At 38.8% G+C, this 24,189-nt stretch overlaps 1 protein-coding gene across 1 annotated transcript; it reads left to right on the plus strand.

Annotated features, from left to right (window-relative positions):
• TXLNG (taxilin gamma) lies at positions 1 to 24,189 on the plus strand. The gene is made up of 10 exons (XM_021532334.3): positions 1 to 207; positions 8,662 to 8,977; positions 9,678 to 9,769; positions 12,972 to 13,142; positions 13,894 to 14,088; positions 15,552 to 15,671; positions 16,673 to 16,747; positions 19,260 to 19,352; positions 19,864 to 19,959; positions 20,951 to 24,189. Exons 1-10 carry the CDS (start codon positions 103 to 105, stop codon positions 21,269 to 21,271), a joined length of 1,584 nt encoding a protein of 527 aa, XP_021388009.2. The 5' UTR covers positions 1 to 102; the 3' UTR covers positions 21,272 to 24,189.

The raw sequence follows: 24,189 nt of genomic DNA on the forward strand, positions 1-24,189 counted from the left end.
TAGAGCTGCGCGGCGATTGGCTGCGGCCGGGAGGGAGGCGGGCCCCCGGGAGCACTTCCGGTGCCCCGCGCTCGGCACTTGTTTGGATGCTGCCGTCACATCATGGCGACGCGCGGGGGCGGCGGCGCGGCGGGACCGACCCGGCGGAGCTCGAGCCTCAGCGGCGACGGCGACCAGGCGGCGGCGGCCCCGAGCGGCAGCCCCGAGGTGAGGCGGCGGCTCGGTCGGGCCCGGCGGGAGGGAGCTCCACCTTCGCCTCCCTGCCGGCTCGCGGCGCCGCGTTCCCCCCCTGCCCCGTCCCCACGCGGCCGCCCGGCCCGGGAGCACGGGGCAGGGGCGGACGGTGCCGCTCCGCCGCTCCGCGGAGCCGGAACCTCGGGCTGTCTCCGGGGCCGGACCCGCCGAGGCACCCGGGGACGCGTGTCGGCGAGGTCCCTGCGCGGCCCCCGCTCGCCCCGCGGGGTCGGGAGCGGCCCCTCGGCGCTGCCCGGGCGGCGCGGGGCGGTCCCCGCCGAGCGCGGCCCGCCGGGGCGGCAGCACGTGGCGGGCCCGGGGCGCGGGGGGCGGGCGCTGCGGGGCGCGGGGCTCTGCCGCTCCCCGGTCCCGCCGCCGGGCCCCCGGAGCCGCTCGGCACGGCCGGGCTGCGCGGCGGGAGCGGGCGGCGGCTCTGCCCGCGGGGCTGGCGGCAGCGTTTTCTTCACCTCCGAAATAGCAAAAACAACAAAAGGCCCTTTTATTTCTTTTTCCGTTTTCTGCCGAAACCACACTGAAAGCAGGGCTGTTCCCGGTGATTTTACAATAATTTCTGGTTGCAGATCCGTGTAGGAAAAGCTTAAAATACCTGTGCTTGGCCACCCAACGGCAAAGACTTAAAATACGCTGTAATTCAGCTGCTGTATGTAATATCACCAGCTCGGCGTTTTATGTGACAGAACTGCCTTGCTAATCTCATGTGCTTCTGAAGTATCTCATCCTGTGCCCTTACATAAATTCAAGTGGCATTTTAGTGGTAACTTTTTTCTGTGGTAGAAAGGATAACATCTCAGAAATAGGAACTTGGTGGTAGTTTATTTTGGCTGTTAAAATGGTCTAGGAAGCTATGGAGCTGGTTTTCTTCACTGAAAAGCACCGTTCTCTGCAGTGTTTTTTTTTTTTTTTTTTTTTTAGTTCTTTACTAAGAAGTAACTTGTAAGTAACTTCGGTGTCTATTATGAAAGCAGGTGATACTGATGTTAAAAAACCCACCTGCATTCCATATTATTTCCAATACAGTTGAAAGGAATTTAATTATTTTAAAGAGGTGAAATATGGCAGGCAATGTTAAGCAAATTCCACACTCTTGTAGATTACCCTCCCCCTGCCTTGATATTATTTTTAGGTTCCTTGTGACCTGTTTGCATTGGGAATTCAGAACTTGTCTACCCTGCTTTTTCCAGAATCATACTGTGGATGACTATAAAACTATTAAGTCTATAGTAAAGAGGAAGTGAACTATCATTGGTGGAAGTGATTCATGCTATATTAAATGTTTTCTTAATTAGCACCTGTCTCAGCTGTTTATATTAAAAAAGGTCTTGTTAGATGTGCAGTACTTTGTCCTGTGGGTAAATGCCCTCAAAGCTTCCATGTAAGCTTTGGATTTCTGCAGTGAATTTTTTGCTAGAATTACAGGAGGTGTTTGTCATGAATTTTTTAGGTTGTTTTAAGAATCACTGGCAAAAGCAGATTTTATATAAAAGCAAAAGTATGACGGAAGTTTCTTGGCGAGGTTCACTCTGCTAAGTACTGTTTGGTTAAAGCATGCAGTACAAAAAGTTCAATAAAATCAGTTGATCTAAAGCTAAAATCAGCCAAAATGATCAGCGTGGAGGCCAGGGGACCCTCCTGTTGAGTCACACGGTTCAGAGTGAATTCCCCCTGCCAAACTTAGCCCCAGGCTCGACTGATAGTTTAGGCACAAAAGCACTTGAACTTGACAGCACTTAATCGATGCCTCCAGTTAACCAATTCAACACAAGATTTTGTAGAATTTACTATCAGTACAACAGTAAGTCACTTACAGACCTCACTTACTTACAAATGTAAAACACTTGCTGGGTGAACAGCATTCACAGTACATTTGCTATAGCATATTTACACTGCAGACACATACTTGAAGAGTGTGTACCAGGTGTATATCTGTGAAAAATTCTGTGAACTACTCACAGTTGATGCCTTTATGTCTTCTCAAGGGACAAAGAGCTGAGCCTTGAGGAGTGGTGTCAGCCCAGGCTCCATCACCAGCTGTTGGTGGTCCTCCAAGAATGGCAGACTTGGGAGTTCACTGGGTCTGAGAGCTGTCTCCCCAGAGGGAAATGCTGGCCACAGCCTGCTGCAGTCCAGGAGAGCTCAAGGGATCTCACTTAAGACCAGTATTCACAGGGTCTCAAGAGTGAGGGTTTTAGTTCTAATAATTTTTCATCCTGACTCCAGTTTGGGTTGGTGATTTCCCTTGAAAGTCCCCCGTAACAAAAATATTGTTCCACTTGGGTTGTTATTCATGTGGGGGAAAAAAAAGGGTTTTCAAGGATGTTTGTTAAAAGCCATGAGCTTGTCAGATATTGCTGTTTCCTGGGAGCAGACAGTGTTTCTGATAAGCTCCTGATGAGCTTATTCCTGGGTACTGTTTGTCAAGGCCAAGGCCTTGAGATTTCAGTGTGGCCTGGGGTGGGGGTGTGAGAGATGCACCACCACTGTTTCAATGTCTTAAGATAAGTGAGGGAAGAGATGGTTGGGGTTTTTTTTTTTTCCCATTTGTATTTGAGGTAAATTCGAAAGCTTTTCTTAAAAGCAGGTATGTCATCTGTGTCATGAGGCCACTGAAAGAGCAGAAAACCCCAGTGTGGTTAAGAGTAACAGGAAGAAGTAAGGGCTATAACCAGGGGTCATGTGGGAATGTTTCTGAACCAGTATCGAAGATCAGGTCTTGAATTATAAGGCCAGGAATTCTAATGGTGGAATTCTGCTAACAAAGAGTATGCTTTGACTTTTATGAAGGTAAAATGCAAATTTAGGAAGTATGTGTTTCTTAACAGTTGTCTGGCTGTTGGAACTTCTAACCTTGCAGTGCTTTGAAACTAGTGACGAGCAGTGCTGCAGGTTCCTCTGTCCAGTGTTTTGAAAGTAGATAAATGAGTGCATAGAGCATAGTTTTTAATGTAAGGACAGAACGTGGTGATGTGTTTGTTTGAAATGACTTTCAGATCTCACAGCTAAGCTCCTTGTTCAGTGGGGAAACCACCTCAGAGGCCATTAGGTTTGGGAAAGGTATAATTAGACTGTGTGATCATTCAGGTCAGTGAGCACAGTGTAGAGAAGTCTTGCATAGAGAAATAACCTCAATAAGCTAGTCTTGTGGTCAGAAACATCTGAACAATTGTGTCTAGACCAGTGGATGAAGGTGCACCTGCTGTAAAATTCAAACCCAAACTTTGTGACATCTAAAATGGTGGTTTTCATGCAGAAGTTGTGAATAAAATGATTACCAAAAACGATGACTTTATTTTACATAACTGTTGAAAAATCAATTTGAGGAAAAGTGTGTAACATGCATGTTTTCAAAATGAGCTTTTCTGTTTTAGCAGGAAAAAGTAAATTGCTGGATGCAGAAAGCTTAATATTTTAATGTTATGAACCATACACATTTGTGATAAATACAACTTATCTTTTTTGCTGCAATTTTTTTTTTTTTTTTTTTTACTGCAGTGGATCAGGATAAGAGGTATAAGGCTTTTATGACCAGTTGCATGTTAAGTAAGTTTGGAAATGTAGTCAGCTGAACGGTGTTATTCAAATTTCTCTTTTGGTGTCTGATGTTGATTATATATTTACTTAGGTTGTCTTCACAGTTGTGAAAATCTGTTTTATGTACATATGCTTGTTTCAAAATTTCCTGGATATTTCTTGAAGTATTAGCAATTCCATAGGCTGAGGGTGGAAGAGTCTTTTCACAGCACAGTCCAACTGCTACTGTGGGGTATGTAGGAGTTGTTTCCATAGATTAATGCTAGTACTTATGTTTTTTAGGATAATTAGCTAACATACAGAGTAAAATCGATTGGTGCAGCTACTAATTTTGGGGTTTTTTTTATTGAAAGGTACAGAGAAGTATTTTCAGGTGGCTTAGGGAAAAATTGCATATGTGTATGCACAGGAATATGGAATACAGGAAGGCATGATACTGATAGTAAGCACAGTATATTTTAGGTAGCATTGTGTGCTGTAGACTTGTGTAGGTAGTGGAGCAGAAAAATAAGTGGGGCTGTGATACATTTTGGCGTGGTGGTAGGACAAGTGTCTGTTCTGTTCTTATGTGCAGTGCGTGTTCCTGAAGCTGAGTTGTTTGAAGGAGAGCTGGCTTAGGCTCTTGTGGTCATAGCCATTTTCACATACAGGATATCTGTCTTGTATGCTGATCTTTTAGGTATGAAATAAGGTAGAGTTTTCTTGATGTGCAAGTTGAAGGAGCAGAGCAGAAGACTGAAAACTGTGGGGTGAGCAGGAGCAGTGTTGCCAGTAATTTTCTTCAGCCATCTTCAAGTGGTTTGTCCTGTAACTCTTAAGTAGCTTGAAGATGACATGCTTATTCAGAAATTTCAGCATCTTGTAATAGCTAGTTTCACAACTAGGTAGGTTGCACATACCTTAAGAGTTTCGATAAATTTGTGATCTTACAAATTTGCATGTTACCTGTGCAACATAATCTTTTTGCCTCTGTAAATCTCTCTAGGCATATAATAGTCTGACTCTGGGTTGTCAGATCATGAGTTGCCTGTGGTTGAAGATGGCTGGAAGCTGAGAGAGCGTGGTAGCAGTTAGAAAAGGTAGAGGCGATTTCAGTAGAAGGTCTTTGCAGGGGTAGTTTTGTTTTGGTTTCATTCAGTCAGTACTGAATCAGCACTATTATACAATGTGCTGTGGGAAGTGCTCTCTTCTGGCTGGAATGTTAAACTGAGAAGTTCACCAGTCTGATGAGCACACATTTGAAAAGATGAGAGGTAAGAGTTAGGGTTGTTCTCACCACTGCTTCAGTAAAGAGGGAGCAAGTTCAGTGATTCATATGGGTTAGTACTTAACATTCTCAAAGTGTTGTTTATTATTCCTATACTCCAGCTTGAAGCTTGATACAGACCAAATCTGAAACTACCTGTAGTTAAAGTGCTTTAAGAATAGCATTGAGTATAAGAAGACTTCTGGATAATGGTTTTAATATCTAAAGTTACAGCTAATGTAGAAAATTCTTTTGTTAGTCATAATCAGGAAATCATCTAGATATTTGTGTTTGTGGCCCCTGTCAAGCAATAGCAGACTTCTGTTTTTTAAAATGAAAACACTTTCTAATTTAGGTTAAATAAGTTAGAATTTTAATATGTTGTGCCACTACTGTCAGATTTGCTAAAATTTACAGGCTGCAACTTGACAGAGATATTAAGTTTTAACTAAGAAGGAAATGGATTTTGGTTTGGGTTTTTTGGTTTTTGTTGGGGTTTTTTTTGGTATGTGTATGCTGTCAAATTGTTCTAGCTGCTGGTAGAACCACATTTTTGAACACAATATTCTAGTCTATGGTCAACAATTTGTAACTGTATTTCAGATAAGAAAACTGGATATTTTTACAAAGCCTGTCTACTGCTACACTGAGCTTTGGTTTTGCAGGGAGCTTATTTGCTTGTCAGTAAGTTTGAATTTGTTCATGTTCATGTTTGGAAAACCAAAACAAGGTTGACAAGTTCTGTATGTTTTCACCATCTTTATAATTTTCAAATGTGTTGGAGATGTACAGGACACATCTACACAAACCTTTTTCCTCAATTCAGTATTCTGATAGGTTATTTCTGCCTTTTCTGTTAGACTTCGGAGAATGAGTCTGAAATTCTAAAAGTCCTTGTGGCTTTTTTGACAAAGAATAGAGAATATTCAGAGTTTAGAAATTATTATTGTCAGTAAAAAATTGAACTGACACCTAATTTGACTTCAACAAAAAGCTCTGCTGAATTAATGAGGTGGTGGAGTTCACTTCGTGAAACTTCCAGATGCTTTAGAATATGCATGTGAATTGCCTGCTCTGAATTGATGTTTAGGTTACTATGATGGTTTGCTCAAAAAGAGATGGGCATTTCATGCTGGTCACACCAGTAGTAGTTGTTCCTTTTTTCACTGGAAGCAACAAACATTTCTTGGATAAAAACCAGTGAAAATTTTTCAGTTGACTAGGTTTGAAGCAGTCAAACTCACACAAACTGCTCACGAACGTGGTCTTTCTGATGTCCTAGTCCTTCAGTAGTTAGTGTTAAGTGTATACCTGTAGTGAGAATAAGGTATTCTGTGTTCAGTTCTTGTGCTCTGACTGCAGTTAGATTGGCTTTTATTTTTTAGAGGCTCTCGTGCTTTGGCTTCTTTCCAATCATCCTGCTTCCACTTCTGTTGGCAGGATTGCCTATTGCTGTGCAGTGAACTGGGTTGAGGAACTGATCTGGCTGTAAACTGTGTTAGAACAAGTTGCACAAATATTATGGCTAGGCCAGAGAAGCTTGGGCATTGCTGCTGTTCAGTATGTGACTGCAGCCAGTCAGGCCTTCTCACCTCCTGTTGGAGCTGCTGGCAATTTTGTGCTCTGCTTTCAAAAAAAACCTCAAAAGTCACTTTATGGATATCAGAAAGTCTGGAAATACTTAATTCTTTTGGGTGCCAAATCCGAAACTTTGAGTTTAAAGCAGGCTTCCTCTATGTTCTGCAGAACTACTTGGGTCTAAGTATCTTAATCATAAGTTCATGTTCTTTGCAAACAAAAAACTGCTAGTTTCAGCTGTTCAGTTGGTACTCTTGGTATCATGTTGTGTTGGAATAATCTGACCTTTCTTGTCAGCTTAATGTGACACAGTGTCTTCAGCTTCTGTATGAATCCTGGGTTTTAGACAACATAATATCTGTGCCATGGTTTCAGCCATTGGTGCATACAGAGAGGTGAAGTGAGCTGTGTTGTTTTCATGTTTCTTGTTTTGTGTTTATTTGGCTGACCCTAGAAGGGTAGGCCTTTCCTGGAAGACCCACAGTTTAGGACAAGCCAAGAGGAAGAAATGGGCATTTTAGTGATGACTTCTTAGTGGTGTAAAATGTTGTAATTCGTTATTTGTTCCAGCAGTTCAATTACTGTGTGACCTTTTTAGGCATTTATCAGTACGTTACTGACATAGTTGGAGAATAAAACTGCAGTGCACTTATATTTGTCCATAAAGCATGTGCATAATTTCCACACTTGTAAAGAGCTGTGCAATGTGAATCTTCCTTGGAAAGTCAAAAGTTGCTTCTTAAATGTCTCTAGAGATTATTTGCAGTTAAAAAGCTTGTTGTCCTTTGAGAAAGACATTGTGTAAAGTCCATCTCCTCAAGAATGAATATGCCTTGAGATAAGGTCTAAAGAAAGGGACTTGCTTTAAGAACAGAGAGCAACAAAGCTGTTATGCATGAATTTTGCAAAAAAAGTTGTATTTGTTTAATGATTTTTAAATAACCTTTTCAAGCATGCTGAACAAATTTGGAGTTGGAATACATCTTACAATACATTATGAGTGTTGGCTGCATTCCTTTGATGTTGGCTAATTCCTTTTGAAGAGGAAAACAGTCCTGTGCAGAATATAAAACCAAATGCAAACCCCTGGCTTTAAGAATTAGCACATTTTTTAATATGAAAATGTAAGGTAATCTGATATTAATTTGTGCTTTAACAGCATAACTGTATATAAACAAGTTCTGGTTTTATAATTCCTTTTGATTTTAAGGAAATTTACCTTTAGTCCACTGAAAATAATTTTAGTTTGCCAGTGAATTCAGCTCTGCTTACTGTGCTTGGAACTATCCATGTACATTGTATATTGGGATTGCAAATGGACAGCAAAATAACACCCAGCCACCTTCAACTATTGTCCTAAGTCCCAGCCTCTGCAGTGTAACCAAATGAACAAAACAAAAACACACACAGCCAAACACCATTGCAATTCTCATCAGCCTGAAATGTTTCTAGAAACTTGAGAGTGTCATTCAAGTGATTGAGAGAGGAGTCTGGAAATGCTTAATAAACTATAGAATATTATATAGAGAACATCAGGTATTCTGCTCTAAAATATGACCATGTCACAGCAGTGTTTTAAAACAACTGGTAGTGTTTAACTTTTTGGTTAAGTGATTAAACATTTAGCATTTTAGGAAATCTTTAGAAAAAGTTCTGTTTAATTGAGCAGAAAGAATGTGTTCTTAAAAATCATAGGCAGTAGAAGTCCAAGCCTGAAGTCAGTTAATACTCACTTTTTTGGATAATTCCATTGATGTGAATTTTACCCCTTCCAAAGTTGCTCCTGGTGTTCTTTATCATTCTTGCTATAGCAACCAGTCTTCTCCAGTTAAGAGTGGACTGTTGTATTTGGCATTGGGACTGAAGTAGTTCAAGCAGTTCAAGTTCAGTTGCTCTGTGCCATTGAAACAATGCATTTTATGGATTTCATTAGACTTCTTATCAGGGTTTATTTTTTGCATTTTACCATACTTGTCCATAGAAAAGGGTGGAAGTTGTCAATTTAAACATACTTGCTTGACTGTTTATGTCCACTTCCTGCTCCCCATCTGAAGGTGGTTGGTGGTGCCATGGAAGAAGAAGCTGGATCTCGGGAGATGGGAATGAATAACCAGGATCAACTGGTGAAGAGCAAGTGCACTGAGTTATCTGATACAGCATTGCAGTGTCCACAGTCCAATTGTTACAGCCTGGAAAACACTGGCCCCTTGGAAGAGGCTGAGTATATCACAAAGAACAGAAAGCACCCGGGGTCCACGTGCTGTTCCCAAGAGTCCCGTGAGGAGACTCCTGGGAGAGAAGAAGCCCGTACTGATCCACCTGATGGCCAACAGGATCCAGAGAGTGAAAAACACAAAGAGAAAACATTGGGTGTGTTCTCTTTGGTGTTCTGATTTTTACTATAATATTTTTAGAAAATACTATAAAATATTTATAATATTTTTGTAAAATAGCTATGGATTTGCTCTTTGTCTCAAATTTACTCTGTAGCCAAAAACTTGTCACCCGTAACAGGATATTTTGAGAAACTGTGTGTGCACTTCTGCTTGCAAAAGACAGCTCTTAATGCATATGTAAGACTCCTTCAGCTGGCAATGCTATTTTTACATGAACTTTAATAATAACGTGGTAATTTCTAATCTACTTTTTTAACTTTCTGGTTTAAATCTGGGATGGCAGTATTCAGTGCTGCCAAACATGGCTGATAATTAAATTCTGAATGCTTATTAAGAACATATCTGTCAATAAATAGTTAACCTCCTATTTTTTCAGATTGTTTACTATCTGTGCAATTCTAAAAAATATTTTTATGTTTTTATATTCAAGTAATTTTTGCTATCCTAGTTGTCGAATGGCAGGACAAAGAGGGCAAGACAAATTTATTCATGCTGATGACATCTTGTGATGACTTCCCATTTGTCATCTGTTCAGATTATGCAGCTGTCAAACCAGGGAACAACTTAAATCAGGCTAATTTCTCATGGATCTATATTTTACTTCTAAAGACAGGCTGCTTTTCTGGTATATGGTTTTTCTACCTTAGTAACATTGTCTATCATCCATTTCATAGGAAAAGAAGTGTTATTATTAATGCAAGCCTTGAACACACTTTCTACTCCAGAAGAAAAGCTGGCAGCTTTGTGCAAGAAGTATGCTGATCTGGTAAGTAATTTGTAAAGATAGCAGAAGTTATTAATGAGTTAATATTAATTATGGCATGCAGGAACAACTAATGAAGGATGGTTAATGATTTTGAGTATTTTACAGTGTTGGTAAAAAAGACACTCAGGCTGACTGAGTATTGCTTCAGACAAACTTTCTTGTAGTCATTTCACTTCTACATGACTGCCCAAATCCAAAGAAAAAACAGGTTTTGATAACTTGTTGTTGAAGCATAATACGAGGATTAACAGTAAAGTTAGTTCTTTTGGGAGTAATTGATAATGCTTTTGTGCTAGTGTTTTATCCTTTTAGGATAAAGAGAAAGAACATACTATCATACAGAGATTCAGGAGAGGGAGAATGTTCAGTTACATTTAACTCTTTAGTGAATTTTGGGAAATGTAGGATGTTGGAAAAATCTAGGTTTAAGCTTTGTGCTTTCTGATCATGTGAAAGAATGGAAGGAAAGGGTTGCATTTGTTCAGTAACAAACCAAAAAGAAGCAATTTGTAAAGTGCATTCCTGCCTCAAGTTAGGAATTTATTCTCTAAAATAACTTATTACAAAATTGGGGGTTTGAAGAGAGGGTTAATAAGTTTACTTTCCATAATGTTCTTGGAGATAACAACACTTGACTCATTTTTCTTTAGACAGGGACAGACAGAAATCGGAAGACTGGAAATCTTGCATGTATATGTTTTCCTGCCATATTTGTAGTTTTGGCAAACTAAAGAGATGAAAAGCCTAAGTTTTCTCTCTGTAGCTGTCAAGTGTATCATATGCAGATAATTCTGAAAATGACATAATGGCTGCACAACATGGCATAACTCTTCTGAAGTAATTTTTTTTTCTTTTGAGATTTACACTGTCTCTAAGACTTTGAGCATGATTTGGCAGGTGGTCTTTTTACTCACAGAGGCAATACTGATTACTTAAGAATGCTTAGATGAGTTCTGTTATGGAAATCCTGGGTCCTCCATGGAGGTCTGTTACATTTTTGCTTTGTTTTCCTTGCTCTCTTTCATGTGCTCTTGGTTCATGTGAGTGCATTTCCTTTAAAACTAGCAGCTTCTCTAAGTCACTGTCATTTAAATGAGAAACAATAATAGTTCTGAATTGTAACTCAAGGATGGGGAGCCCACCTAAAAATGAGCTTTGATACTGTGACAGAAAAATGCTGTAGGTGAGTTGTTCCTTATGAGCAATTGCTCGTGCGTGTGATGCCTTTTCTATTTAAGCAAACAGCTCCCATGTCACCTCACAGTGGTGATGAGGGCCTGCATGAGGAGCTAGGCCAGTATGAATCCCTCAATTCTGCCAAAGAAAAAGAGTCTGTCCTATTTCACTTTGAGTTTTATTATTACTGGAAAGATCTTAAAACAAGTAGGGAGCAGCTAGACCAAATAAATTGTAATCTCCTTCAAGAAGCTTGGTAGTCAGAAGAGATGTGTTCTCATTAAAGTTTTTGCCCTCCTAGGAGGGGATCAGCAGACTGTAGTCAGAGTAAGCATTCACAGTCACCATCCTAGAAAACCACCTGCTTTCCTCATGATGGTCAGAATGGCTGAGGAGCTGGGTGGGAGCTTGTCTGGGTGTAAGAATAGCTCTATTTCACCTAAGTGAGTTTGATGGAGGCCTCTGTTTGCTTAGAATGTTTAGGTTCGATCTGATTGTGTTCCTTTTAAGATGCATTCTTTTCTTCATGATAGTGGTGGAGAACCACTGGCATAGGTGTCAGCTTTAATGCCAGCAGAGGTTTGAACTGTTTATGACAGTCCATCTACAATGCTTTTTTTCTTTTTTTAAAGATTCATCATCTTTAAAGCTCACTGTCAGGTTTTTCAGTGGTGTCACATGAAAAGGACTGTACAATGAAGGTAGGAATGCCTCTCTCCTGGCAAAAGATCTTCCACAATTTTTTTTCCCATAATTTGGAATCTATCAGGAGATCAGCCTGTGATGCAGGAAGGTTTGCATCCTTAGTGATATGTCTCACACTGGCACACTTTTACAGGCCTGAAGTTTCATAGGTGTGCAGACAGCACAACCACTTGAAGTAGTGTTTTGTGGCCATGCAAGAAAAGGGCTTTTTGTATTTAGATGTGGAAATACGCCCTTAAATATTCAATTTCCCTAAACTACACTAAATACACTTTTAATTTACTGTTGTCATGGAGGTCCTTAACTTTATTCTTTCTTTTGTGCTTCAGCATTATTTTGAGCTCTTTCAGAAAACTAGCATTGTATTATTCTTCTGTCATGGTGATGTTCCTCATTTCCAGCCCTTTTTTCCTGTGCTGTGTCCCAAGGCTGAGGCACGATGTAATATGGAGCAGTGTAACACTTAACATTGTAGCCTTCTCTTTAAAGAAACAGCCTCTAAATAATGTGGTTTCTCGGGGAGTGCAAAAATCAGGTATAATGGAGTATCTCTGTGAGATATTAATGTAAGAAGCTTCACTGGATATTCATAGAATAGATTTTTGAATATGTACACAGTGTTTTCCTGTGTCATCTACCATGTAAACAGCCTAAAGGAAATAGAAAAAAAAAATTGCTTCAAATGGTTGAGACTGCAGATCTCTTTAAATCTTGGACTATGTAGGTGTAATAGTAACTGACTTGATTTGTCAGGGCTGCTAGTTTTGTCTGTTCTTTTCTGAAATACTGCAGAATTTTACAAACTTGTATGTATTACTCCTTCCCTTGGTAGGAGTGCCTGCTGACAAGGAGCTCCACACAGTTCTGTGGTTTTTCTTTTGGATAGCAAAAACAAGACCTGTTGGATAAGCAGTTGCATGTAGTTTTGAGATAAGAGTGGGAAAAGTTGTGACTTGTTGAAAAACCAGTCTCAGTTGGCTTTTAATTGTATCTGCTACAACTTCCTTTCGGAGGGCTACTCTTACCCGTGCTGATGAAAAGCAGGCTGATAGCTCATAGTCAACAACAGGTACATGCTGCCTGTTACTCGAAGGCAAATGTTAAGTTGGAATTTGTAAATTTTCATTTTCTGTCCTTACACATGTAGAATTGTTTGGATGGATGATGACAGTTTCTCTTTAAGATCAACTTGGGGTATTAATGAAATTTTACTTCCTTGTTTTCATCCAAAATGTTCAAAAGTTTCTTCAGTGTGCTCATCTAGACATATCAAAATGGTTTCACCTATGTTTTTTGAACAAAATTTACTCTATAACTGTAGTTGGAGGAGAGCCGGAATGTTCAAAAGCAAATGAAGATATTGCAGAAGAAGCAAGCACAAGTTGTGAAGGAGAAAGTCCACTTGCAGAGCGAGCATAGCAAGGCCATTTTGGCACGTAGCAAACTGGAATCTCTCTGTCGGGAGCTTCAGCGTCATAACAAAACTTTGAAGGTTAGTTCATTTGCATAAATTACAGTGGTGCTGGTGATGGAAATCTTACAGATCACTGCTTAAAATCAGGAGTGCTGCTTTTTTCCTTGTCACTTTGTCTATTACCTGTATGTATACATGAGTGGCATGTAGTGTAAGTGTAGCTGATTTTAATGTAAGGTAAATGGATAGTTAACTTGCTGATGCCCCCTTACCCCCCTCAAACCATTTCTTATTACTTGCAGTATTAGATCTTGTCATATTTGTCTCTGGGAGCAGTGCTGATAACTGCTGATAAAAATAGCACAAGTAAAATAATAGCAGCATGAAATGGCAGGGTAGCCAAAAAGCTTAATTCTGTCAGAATATAATCAATGGGAGTGAAATACAAGGGAGCCAAGATAGATAAGAATCTGTGATTGCTGTAGAAAATTGCATTACAGTATCAATGCTGGTTTTTACATCTTGATAATGCTGACACTTGCCAAGTAGCAAGATGTAGGATCTTAATACTAGTCTTTGAGTAATGCTGGTAATGGTAAAGCCAAAAGTTTCTGGAAGTTTGGCAATTTCTAGATTATTTTTTCCACACACTTCACATGGGTAGTCAGTATGGCATATTATGATTGTGGGTTATGTTAGTTCTAGCACTTCAGAAGTTTGAAACTATAGTGAATTGCTGCCATTGTTTCTGAGTCAAAAAGTGTCTGGTTTGACCTCAACACTTTTAATTTTTATATTTAAGTATTTTATGAATATTTATCCATAAAAGGAAGAAAACATGCAACAAGCACGTGAAGAAGAAGAAAGACGGAAAGAAGCAACTGCACACTTCCAGATCACACTGAATGAAATTCAGGCTCAACTGGAACAGCATGATATACACAACGCTAAGCTCCGTCAGGAAAATATTGAACTGGGGGAAAAACTGAAGAAACTCATTGAACAGTATGCATTGCGAGAAGAGGTGCTTACAGTACACTTGTTGTGGGATTTTATTAGTTCCTTGGCTGTAAGGATCAGATAATTATTGATAAGGGAGGAAACCCCCTCATGTCTTAGAGCCATTTTATATATAGTTTTGGTAATTATTCTTTATACTTCACTACTGAGAGAAATTTAGTAGCTCTTTGTCTCCCTGTGTGCCCTTCCTGACTGGTTTTGATTATCTAAGTTCAAGATGCATTAGAGAAAGTCTTTCACAATGAAAGTAATCAAATAGAAATAAGTTGTTTAGAGATTGTCTAACTTCTATCTTTAGATGTATTCAGAGCTCAGCTGGGCAAGGTGTGAGTAACCTGATCAGGCTTTGAAGTTGACGCTAGTCTGAGTAGATTAAATGGCCTCCAAAGGTTACTTCCAACATAAATATGTATTAATAGTGTAAATTCTTCAGAATTATAATGGGAGGGATATAAGAGTTATTCTGTCTTATTTCTTCCATTTCACTAAGTTGGGGTCTTTTGGGGAAGCTCGTTTGTGTACATAGCTGCTCTTGTTAGCACAGAATCGAAGTAAGCTATCATGCTTTAAGAACATATTTGGCCTGGTGTCATGGAAATGTCTCTACTCTAAGGCTAACTGAGATGTCTTTAAGTGGCACCAGGATGTGAGCTAGCTGCTCTAAGCTACAGTGATGGAAAACAGCCAATTCTCCTTGTCCAAGAAAGAACTGAGCTGCATGGAGTTCTACAGCTAAGATTAGTTGTTGGCTGGTTCTTAATTGACACAGGAGGTTTGGAGTATTATTTCTCAACTGTTTCTGGAAGGTTGTTGAGGTTTTGTTTTGTTGGGTTTTTTTGGTTGTTTTTTGTTTGTTTGTTTGGTTGGTTGGTTTTTTTCTTCATTTGGTTTTTAATCTGGGTCACTTAGAAAGTTCTATGTAAGGTAATACCCTACCTTTTGCAATCACAGAATATTTGTATCTACATTGAGACTATATGTAGAAAACAGGAAGTTGCCTTGTGCTACTTTATGGATAGAAGTAAGACTGCAAAATGCAATGATTTGTGGGATTTAATGAGCTAAATTTACTGTTGTTGCAAACTTTCCTCATTATGAACTTCTGTAGTTATGAAGACTAAAGCTCTTAGAAGTAACACAGTAAAGATTAGAGGTAGATAAACTAGCATTAGAAGCAAGGATGTAGACTGCTTTTTGCAGGATTTTTGAAATGTCTGGTGTGAAGTGACTGATGGTATTGTACCAACTTAATAAGACAGGCACCTGGCTTCCGTGAAAGACAAAAAAGGTTAATTACAGTTATGGAGATAAAGGGGTGAAAAAAGGCATGTAAAACAGTCTTTTACCATTTTGTCTTTTGCATGAAACTTTTAAACGGTGTACATCTCCCCAAACAGTACACTGCCTTCGTTCATTGACCAGCAGAGTGTCTATGTTTGGTTATTATTATTTTCTTTTTCCCTCTAGCATATTGATCAAGTGTTCAAACATAAGGAACTGCAGCAGCAACTTGTGGATGCCAAACTGCAGCAAACTACCCAGCTTATTAAAGAAGCAGAGGAAAAGCATCAGCGAGAACGGGAGTTTGTAAGTGAATTCTATATATGTTAAGAGAAATAAAACCCACCAAATGAGACTTCCTGATTTAAAGCAAATGTAGTAAATTGAAAGGACCACCTTTTGAAAGTTAGGGTAGATTTCAACAAAGAGAATTGAAATTTAAGTTTTGTGTATGATGCCTGCAATATTGATATCCATGCCTACAGGCAAGTAATGTTACTTGTTTGCATTTTCTCAGTAAAAATGCTAAATATAATTTAAATTTCTCTTAGACTGGGGAACATGCTCTGAAACACCAAAGGTACTTTCTGCAGTCAAGAGTTGTAACCTCTGTTTTCATGCTATAAGAGATAACAAATACAGAGTTAAGCACATGTTTTTGTGCACTGTTTGCCCCCCAAAATGTGTGTGATGTTTTGTACATTGATAATCAGCAATATACTTGCAGTCTTCTGAGAAGTTTTCTTCCAATGAATCTGTAACTTCAAAAAAAAAAAAAAACCTAAAAACCTTATTTTTTCTGTATAATCTTAAAATGACCATCTAGTGTTGGATTCTTCTGATTTTTTGAACATAATTTCTGCATCATAAGCAGGTGAAAATATCCTCAAACATGAACCTACAAAATGGTGTCAAGTTGAAGTAAAATTGGTTTGAACTAGTCTGCAAAGATAATATGGTGACTGGAGAAAAAAGGTGGGAAATAAATTAGGCTACAAACCAGTTTCAAATTACATACAGCTTGTTAATTAACTATCCATAATTTAGCAGTTCAAACTTGCTAGAGAAATAGAAATATTGTCTCATGTTGCCAGTTAGATAAATGTTTCAATAAAACTCTCTGCATGCCATCACATGCTTTAAATTGTATATATGAAAATACAGTATAGTAATAAAGCCTGTGTGAGAAAACATGATTGAATAGCCCTTCGGTGATGTTAATGTTTGATCATTTTTAATTATAGATTGAGTTAAGCCGCTTTTGGGAGTACTTTTTTCATTATATGGCTTTTTGCATTGTTTTTTAGCTGCTAAAAGAAGCTACAGAATCCAGACACAAATGTGAACAGATGAAGCAACAGGAAGCTCAGCTGAAGCAGCAGGTACCTTTTTTAATGCAGAGATCTTCAGTAGCAGTTCCAAAAAGAAAATACCAAGAGATTTGTGACAGTAGTGAACATAAGGCAACATCTGAAAAAACTTAAGATCCAGATGCTTGTGAAGAGTATTTCATATTTTTTTTAATTAGTCCGAAATTTAATTTCCAGTGGGTAATTCTTCCATAGGGTAGCATGAAATTGTAAAGAATTGATGTTTTCTACTTGCTGTTTAATACGTCTGGAGAATATTTTTCCTGGAAGGTGCTCAGCATTGAATTTCTGGAGTTAGTGCTTTTCTAAATTAATAGTGTTAATACTACAAAGACTAGAATGTAGGAAAGCTTAAGAAGAAAAGTTCAGGAAAGCATGGCTTCTCTGAAAATGTTGTTCTGTTGCGACTGTAAAGAGTTTTGTGGGGATTTTTGTTCAGGCAGGTTTTAGAATCTGTTTCTTACTGTTTCCATCACAACCTGTTGTGGAGGATTGGGAGCAAACAATGTCCCGTTTATCCCTGTAGTTATTCAGATTTAGTAACCTGACTATCTCTATCCACAGAACCTGCTGTCTTCAAATTTCCTTGTTGTAATGTAAGTGCTACAGTAAAATCCCCTCTGAGAAAGGAGAAATGGTCTCTGGTTTTTGTGCTTTGGATCACCTTCAGTCATTGACTGCACGTGAGCTCAGCACGAGGCACAGGGACATGGCAGTTTGAGCCAGCACCAGAGCAGTGGGAAGCAGTAGCTGTTCTCTTCACTGTGTGTCTGTTACTGCTTCGAGGTTTTGTATGAAGCCTCTGTCCTGCTTTCAGCTGGAATAGAGTAAATGTGTCTCTGCTCTGTGTTTTGGATTCACTATATTATTGATGGCACACAGATGTTTTGGCTGTTGCTAAACTGTGATTATTTTAAGTCAAGGGCTATTTTATATCTCGTGCTCTTCTAATGAGGAGGTACACAAAGAACTGGGAGCACAGCTGGGACAGGTGACCCTGGCCAAAAGGATGTTCCAGACAAGAAAACGTCATGCAGGCTGATGTGGGCTTGGGAATAGGATCTGGCATTGGGCAATAGGTGGTGAGCAACTGTGTTGTGCATCACTTGTTTTTTCTTTTCTATTATTATAATAATAATCTATTATTACTGTGTTTTACTTTGTTTCAATTACTAAACTGTTCCTATCTCAAACTACAGTTTTGATTTCTCCTCCCCATCCCACTGGGGTGGGAGTGGGGATGAGTGAGCAGCTGTGTGGTGTTCTAGTTGTCAGCTGGGCTTAAACCTTGACAGTGTCTTTGAAAGCTATTCCATGCCCTTTTTTCACATATACTGAACCCTATTCTTTTCTTGCCTTTCCAGGAGTTAGTTTTAAAGCGTGTGTGTATGTGTGTAGTTAGATGTAATCATACAAGTCTCCATTGGACTTGAACACAGGAATATACAGATACTTTCAAATAGGTTTTTTATATGCTTAATCTTTTTTGTTTTTTTTCCAAATTGGTTACCTTTATTTAAAATCTCGCTGCCTCTTTTGTTGTTTTTAATAGTTAATGTGGGTATAGTTAATGGTTTCTTGGGGCCAACAGATTTTTTTTGTAGAATGAGATGAGCTAGAAAGTTCAGTGACAGTAATGGCAAAGAGTCATGATGTACTGCTGACAATTAGCTAGGCTAATTCCTGTTATGAAATTCCCTTTACTAATAGAGTAAACCACAATATTCCTATGCTCTTAATTGTATTGTCCTGCAACCCCCAGTGTGAGAATTGAGAGAACCTACTACTCTTCACTGGGAGTAAGAAGTTACATGTATTCTTAGAATATCAAATCACGCACTGATTAGGAATCATTTTTATAAAACTGTGTTATTAAACATTTTGCTGTTCTTTCTTGGTGATTTACCTTGTGGGGCAGGGCAACAAAATTTTCTGTTATTACATGTTAATACTCCTGACTTTTTAAAGTGTAATGCTCTTCACTCTTCTGTGAATTTGTTTTCAATATTCACTTTCCTTGATTTTTTTTTTCACTGGGCAGATTACATTAGTTGTGAATGTGTATTTTGATTTCTGAAATAAATCCTGTTTATTTTGTCCCAGCCTTGGCTATTAGCTTTGGCTAGTTAGGAATTACCTACCTTTCCACCTTAAGTTTTAATTTCACCAACCAGGTGCTGAATTTTCTGTATTTGTGTACTCCACAAATTTTTTTTCCAGTGGAGAAGTAAAAATGAGGTATTGATGAACTGTGACGTCTTCCAGCATTTTATTAAACATAGTATTCTTTTTACTTCAGAATATATTGCTGTTCTATAAACACAGAGCTCTACTTCACATATAATTTGAATAGTACATTTTCAGACAAGATCTATGTGTTCCTCAAATGGAAATTGTAATATAGTTTAAAAAAATATAAGTAACTTATTGTTTTACCATTTTTAGTTTCATTTTGTCACATACCTACATATTTTTCTGTTTGTTTACACTGTTCAGATGATTGTCCCTGACTTTTTTCCAATAGCTTTCTCTTTACATGGATAAGTTTGAAGAATTCCAGACCACCATGGCAAAAAGTAATGAGCTCTTTACAACTTTCAGGCAAGAAATGGAGAAGGTATTTATAGGATTACCTAGTTTCATGAAAAGTAATATAGAAATGCATGCTGTTAGTGGTTTGCATTTTAGATTTTATAAGCATCTGCTTTCTGAAAATATAGAGTATTTTGACAATTTAATGTAGATTATAAGATAGGGTTTAAGACTTACGGGAGAGAAATGTAATTTTTTTCTGTATTTTAACATAATTAGGTAATACTTAAATTGTCATTTCAGTGTTCTACCAAATACTGGTTCTCATTCTCTTTGTCCGTGCTTATGTTTTAAAACTTTTCCTGGAGGTTTTTACTTGTACTTGAAAGTTGATAGTCTGTTTCTTTTTAGACTCAATATTGTTTTCTTTGAATGCAGAATCTGTATTTGTGGGGTTGATTCTGTGCAGAAGCACTTTCCCAGAACAACTTGTTCAAACTGGACTTGAAAGTAACACAAAGTCTTAATTACTCAAGTAAAATCACCTACGTTGCAGCACAAGCCACAAAAGTAAATCTTTTATTTATCTTTTGTAGATGACAAAGAAGATTAAGAAACTGGAAAAGGAAACTATTGTGTGGCGTACAAAATGGGAAAACAACAACAAGGCTCTTCTGCAAATGGCTGAAGAGGTAATCATCTTTTAAGCAGCAATGTAGTTCAGCTAGAGTCTGAGCCCTAGAGAACTTCCAACAGTTTTTCAGTTTTAGAGAACTGGAGGTAAACACTGTAGCCTCTTCTTGGACTTGCCTGCATTATGTTTCCTGTTATGTAAGTTATTGTCCTCCTCAGGCATGGAAAATGGAAGGCTCTATGTAAATCTAAGCTGATGGCTCAAGAAGAAATTGAGCCTTGTTATTGCTTACTGTTTAATTGGTGGGATGTGTATGAAATCATACAAGCTGAAGGAATTGACTGTAGTTCAATATGCTGAGAAAAGTTCAACCAATGCTGTGGTAGAAATTGTTTGAAATGCACAAGACTGTTACAAGAGAAGCAATCCCTGTGCAAGAGATCTGTTGTTTTCTTGCATTGCTGCTGCTTTTGAGGTCACAAAATGCCATTACTTTGTAGTCTGGCAGGAGCTGTGCAGTGCAGCTGTGCCTGCACTATCCAGGGCCTGGTTTGGGGATGTGAGGTCTGGCCTTGGCAGGCTGGGCTTGGTTGAGTAGGATCTGCTATAGTGCTGTTTATCTTTCCCTCCTTTCCTAAAAGGAGCTAGTTAGGAGAGCCCCAAGTGTGGCACATTCTGGCCTGGATTCTGCAGATGGATGGTGGATTTCTTACTTCTGTGCCCTTCTCCTCCCTATAGTTGCCATTATTTGGGTTGTAGTTGACAGTGTTATGGGAGTTCATATTAGGGTCCTGGTTGATGCCCAGCCCTTACTTATAGTTAGCATTAAGTAGTTATGTAGTTCTCACTGTTTTGAAAGGCATCCATTGCCACTCCAGCTCACAGCTAAGTGAGGTATGCTGAGCAAATTGGCTCTAGTTCAGCTGGAATTTGGCCTACTGAATTAATGAAGACTTTAATATTCAGGATTAAATAGTGGTGATTCTTTTAATTAATTTAAGGCGGGAAAATGGTTATATCACAGAGTTTTTATTTCCTTTGTCCTTCAGAAAACAGTAAGAGATAAAGAATACAAAGGCTTTCAAATAAAACTGGAGCGTTTGGAGAAGCTATGCAGGGCCCTTCAGACGGAAAGGAACGAGCTGAATGAGAAGGTGGAAGTGCTCAAGGAGCAGGTTTCTCTTAGAGAAGCAGATGTGGATCTGGCTGTGCAGGTGTTGCAGTCCTGTACACTCAATTCCCATGAGGATCTGGGAACTCCCATTGACACGGAACCAGGAATCCAACCCGATGCGGAATCACGTGCGGGAAATAGCTCAGAAAAGACTGTCACAACAAGTCCTGTTCCTGGCACTGAGTCTGTAGACTAAAATGAAGTGTAAACACTGTATTGAGAGATATATTTTGTGTATAACTTTCTCTGTTGGTGGTAACTATTTGGTTTTGTGGTGAAAATTTTCTTACTTTTTCTACCATATCTGTATTTTCTTAGAACTACTGGACTTATGTGGTACAGGAAGCTGCATAGCAGCTTTAAATAGCTTAAACTATAAATTTTCCACAACTGTGTTGCACATCTGCCTCATTTTTTAGAAGAAAATATTTTTCCATAAAAGGATGCATGTGTGTTTTCTCCCCACATCACAAATCACTGTCATGGAAGACTGTGTACAGACCTAATATCGTTTGGGGAAAATGGTGACAGCAGGTCACTCTTTTGTTTTAAAGAACAGCACTCTGGTTTTGTTCATTGATTTTCCACTCAGTATACTAAAGATTATTAATTTTTCCAGTAAATTTATCTACATAAGGATGTCTAATGGCCAGTAAAAAAGTCAACTTTCCCCCAATATACGTTTTCATATATTTGAATGAAAAAGTAAAGGTCCAGAATTACTAAAAGGTATGTTTAAAGGGTTTTATGTACTTTGTGGTATGAAGAAACAGCTTTGAAATACATTACCTTGCAGCTGGTGAAACAGGGTGTACAGCTTTTTGCAGATGTCTCAGGGCTGTGTTGTAAAGGTTAGTTTGGATTATTTGCCCTACCTGTAAACATGTTAAATATAAATGTGTGGGAAAATGTATGGTGATGCTACCAAGTGGGATTTTGCAGCTGTGGAGCCTATTGCACAGATGTTGGTCACATTCTTCCCTCTTAGCTGCAGTGTGTCCACCACATGGGTATCCTGACTAGAGAAATTCATTCATGTCTGAGCAAACCTCTGGATTATCTGAAGAGCTGGAAAACAAGATATTTCCTGCTGGAGGTGTGGAAGGCAGGAGTCTGGCATATAGACTTCTTCTAATAGCCAGGTATGCGATGTATTTAAGTGTTAGTTAAGGCTATACTGGTTATAATTGAACGTGAAAATTCAGATATGTCTCCTGAAGTACAGCGTGGAATTTCCTGCACATTCAACCTCAAAGCTGCACCAGTTGGCTGAGTGCCTTCCCAGTCAGGTTATCTGGTAAAGATGGTACTTCACATTCTTACACTAACATACCACAAGCAAAGCCCCCTTGTTAACCTTAAACCATATTGTATTTTCCTAGAAAATTTGATATCCACTTCTTTTCTTAAAAGGAACTAGGACCAACACTTATTTTTTGGCAAGGCAATGTGATCTAACTACATGCTACCCCTAACTTTAGTTCCCATGCATTTCTAGTTTTGTTTGCTGTAATTTTAAGAAATATGAACATGTGTAGCCTTTTCTGGTACTTTAAAAGTTTTTTGCACTTACTTGGGAGGGGATTTCTGAGTCAAGCACATCTCAATGAGCTTCCTACCCCCATTGCCCTTGGCAGTTCAGCGGCTAAACTACTTGAATGTTCAGGCTGCACTGAGCTCCCAGTCCTTTTCCTGTAGTAATGTATGTTGAAATAACTTAGCCATCTCAGAGAGAAAGGTTATGTAAGCCTAATACATGTGTTTTAGCTCATACCACTAAGAGGAACTGTGCAAATCTTACATTTCTGAAATAAAGTAAACGGGAAGCTGGCCATCTTTCTCCTAGATTGTGTGGATTTGGTGTTTGTGGTACAAGCACAATGCAGGAATGAAAAGGAGGTAGCAATGAGCAGTCAGATTCAGAGCTTTGAAATATTGATCATGCAAACTATAGCATAAGAATAACTGGAAAGTATTTCAGACTTGCTGTTCAAATTACTTGCTTTATAGAATCAAGTTTGAAAAACAGGTGTTGTGAGAACTGGTTTTCAGCTAACACTAAGTATGATGTAATTTTTCTGAGGAAAAGTGAAAAACTCTCTGGTGAATCATACCCTTGGCAAGGTAGGACATGCGGTTTTCTATTTTTACAATTTATTATTTGGACATTTGTATTATGAGCAATTCTTTCTGTAGTGCTTGTTTTACATGGAGGCAAGAGTGAGTTTTTGGACCCTGCTGCAAGAATAAATTAAAGGGCTTTTAGAGACACGACATATATATGCAACAGCAATACAGGTATCTTTGACACTGGCTAAATACGTAAATGAAGCTGAATGCCCCAAGTGAAAGGCTTTTAGAATGGGGCTATTTTCTTCCCTCAGCATATCCTTATCATAGCAACTTATCTGGCCAAGGCAAACTGTACTTTGCTTCCTGAAACCAGTCAGTGAAATTTCATGCATTGATTAAAAAGTGTTGTTTTAAAAATAAATAAAAACTGATGTTAGGGATAGCTCAGCACTGTCACTGATCTGCCATACTGCAGGCTATTGCACTGCCAGGCTGCAGCCAAAGGGGCTCCAGTAGGGTTTTTAAGTAAACTTGTATTACTGCCTTTCTCCCACTACTATGAACCATTTAACCTGGATGTAAACTGATGTAGCCTGAGATGAGTGTGTTTAATTGTCAAAACTGGGGCCTGATTGACAGTTTCACCATGATTAAGCTGCAAAAAGGTAAATTGTATGTGATTCAAGACCCAAACATGTGTATGCATACACACGTAGGTTAGGGCTGTATCTGTATTGTTTTGTCCTTCCTTTCATACACCTGGTTATGTTACAGTTCAATTCTCAGGTGTTGCAGAATATCTACCTCTTTGGACTGTAGATGGAAATAACTGTGAAAAAAGTGATGCAGAAATCTAGTTTGTGCTAAACACACTGCTTTATTTTTACAACCCATGTCTGCTTTCATGAGGAAAAGTGATAAATGAACAGGCAGTCTTTGTTTTGCTTTTCAAAAACATTTTGTAGAGATTTTTCACTAATGTGAATCTGAAATTTTATCTACTCAATTCTGTATAGATTAAGTAAATAAGTATGCTTAATA

This window comes from Lonchura striata, chromosome 2 (genome assembly GCF_046129695.1).
Source record: "Lonchura striata isolate bLonStr1 chromosome 2, bLonStr1.mat, whole genome shotgun sequence".
Taxonomy (NCBI): domain Eukaryota; kingdom Metazoa; phylum Chordata; class Aves; order Passeriformes; family Estrildidae; genus Lonchura; species Lonchura striata.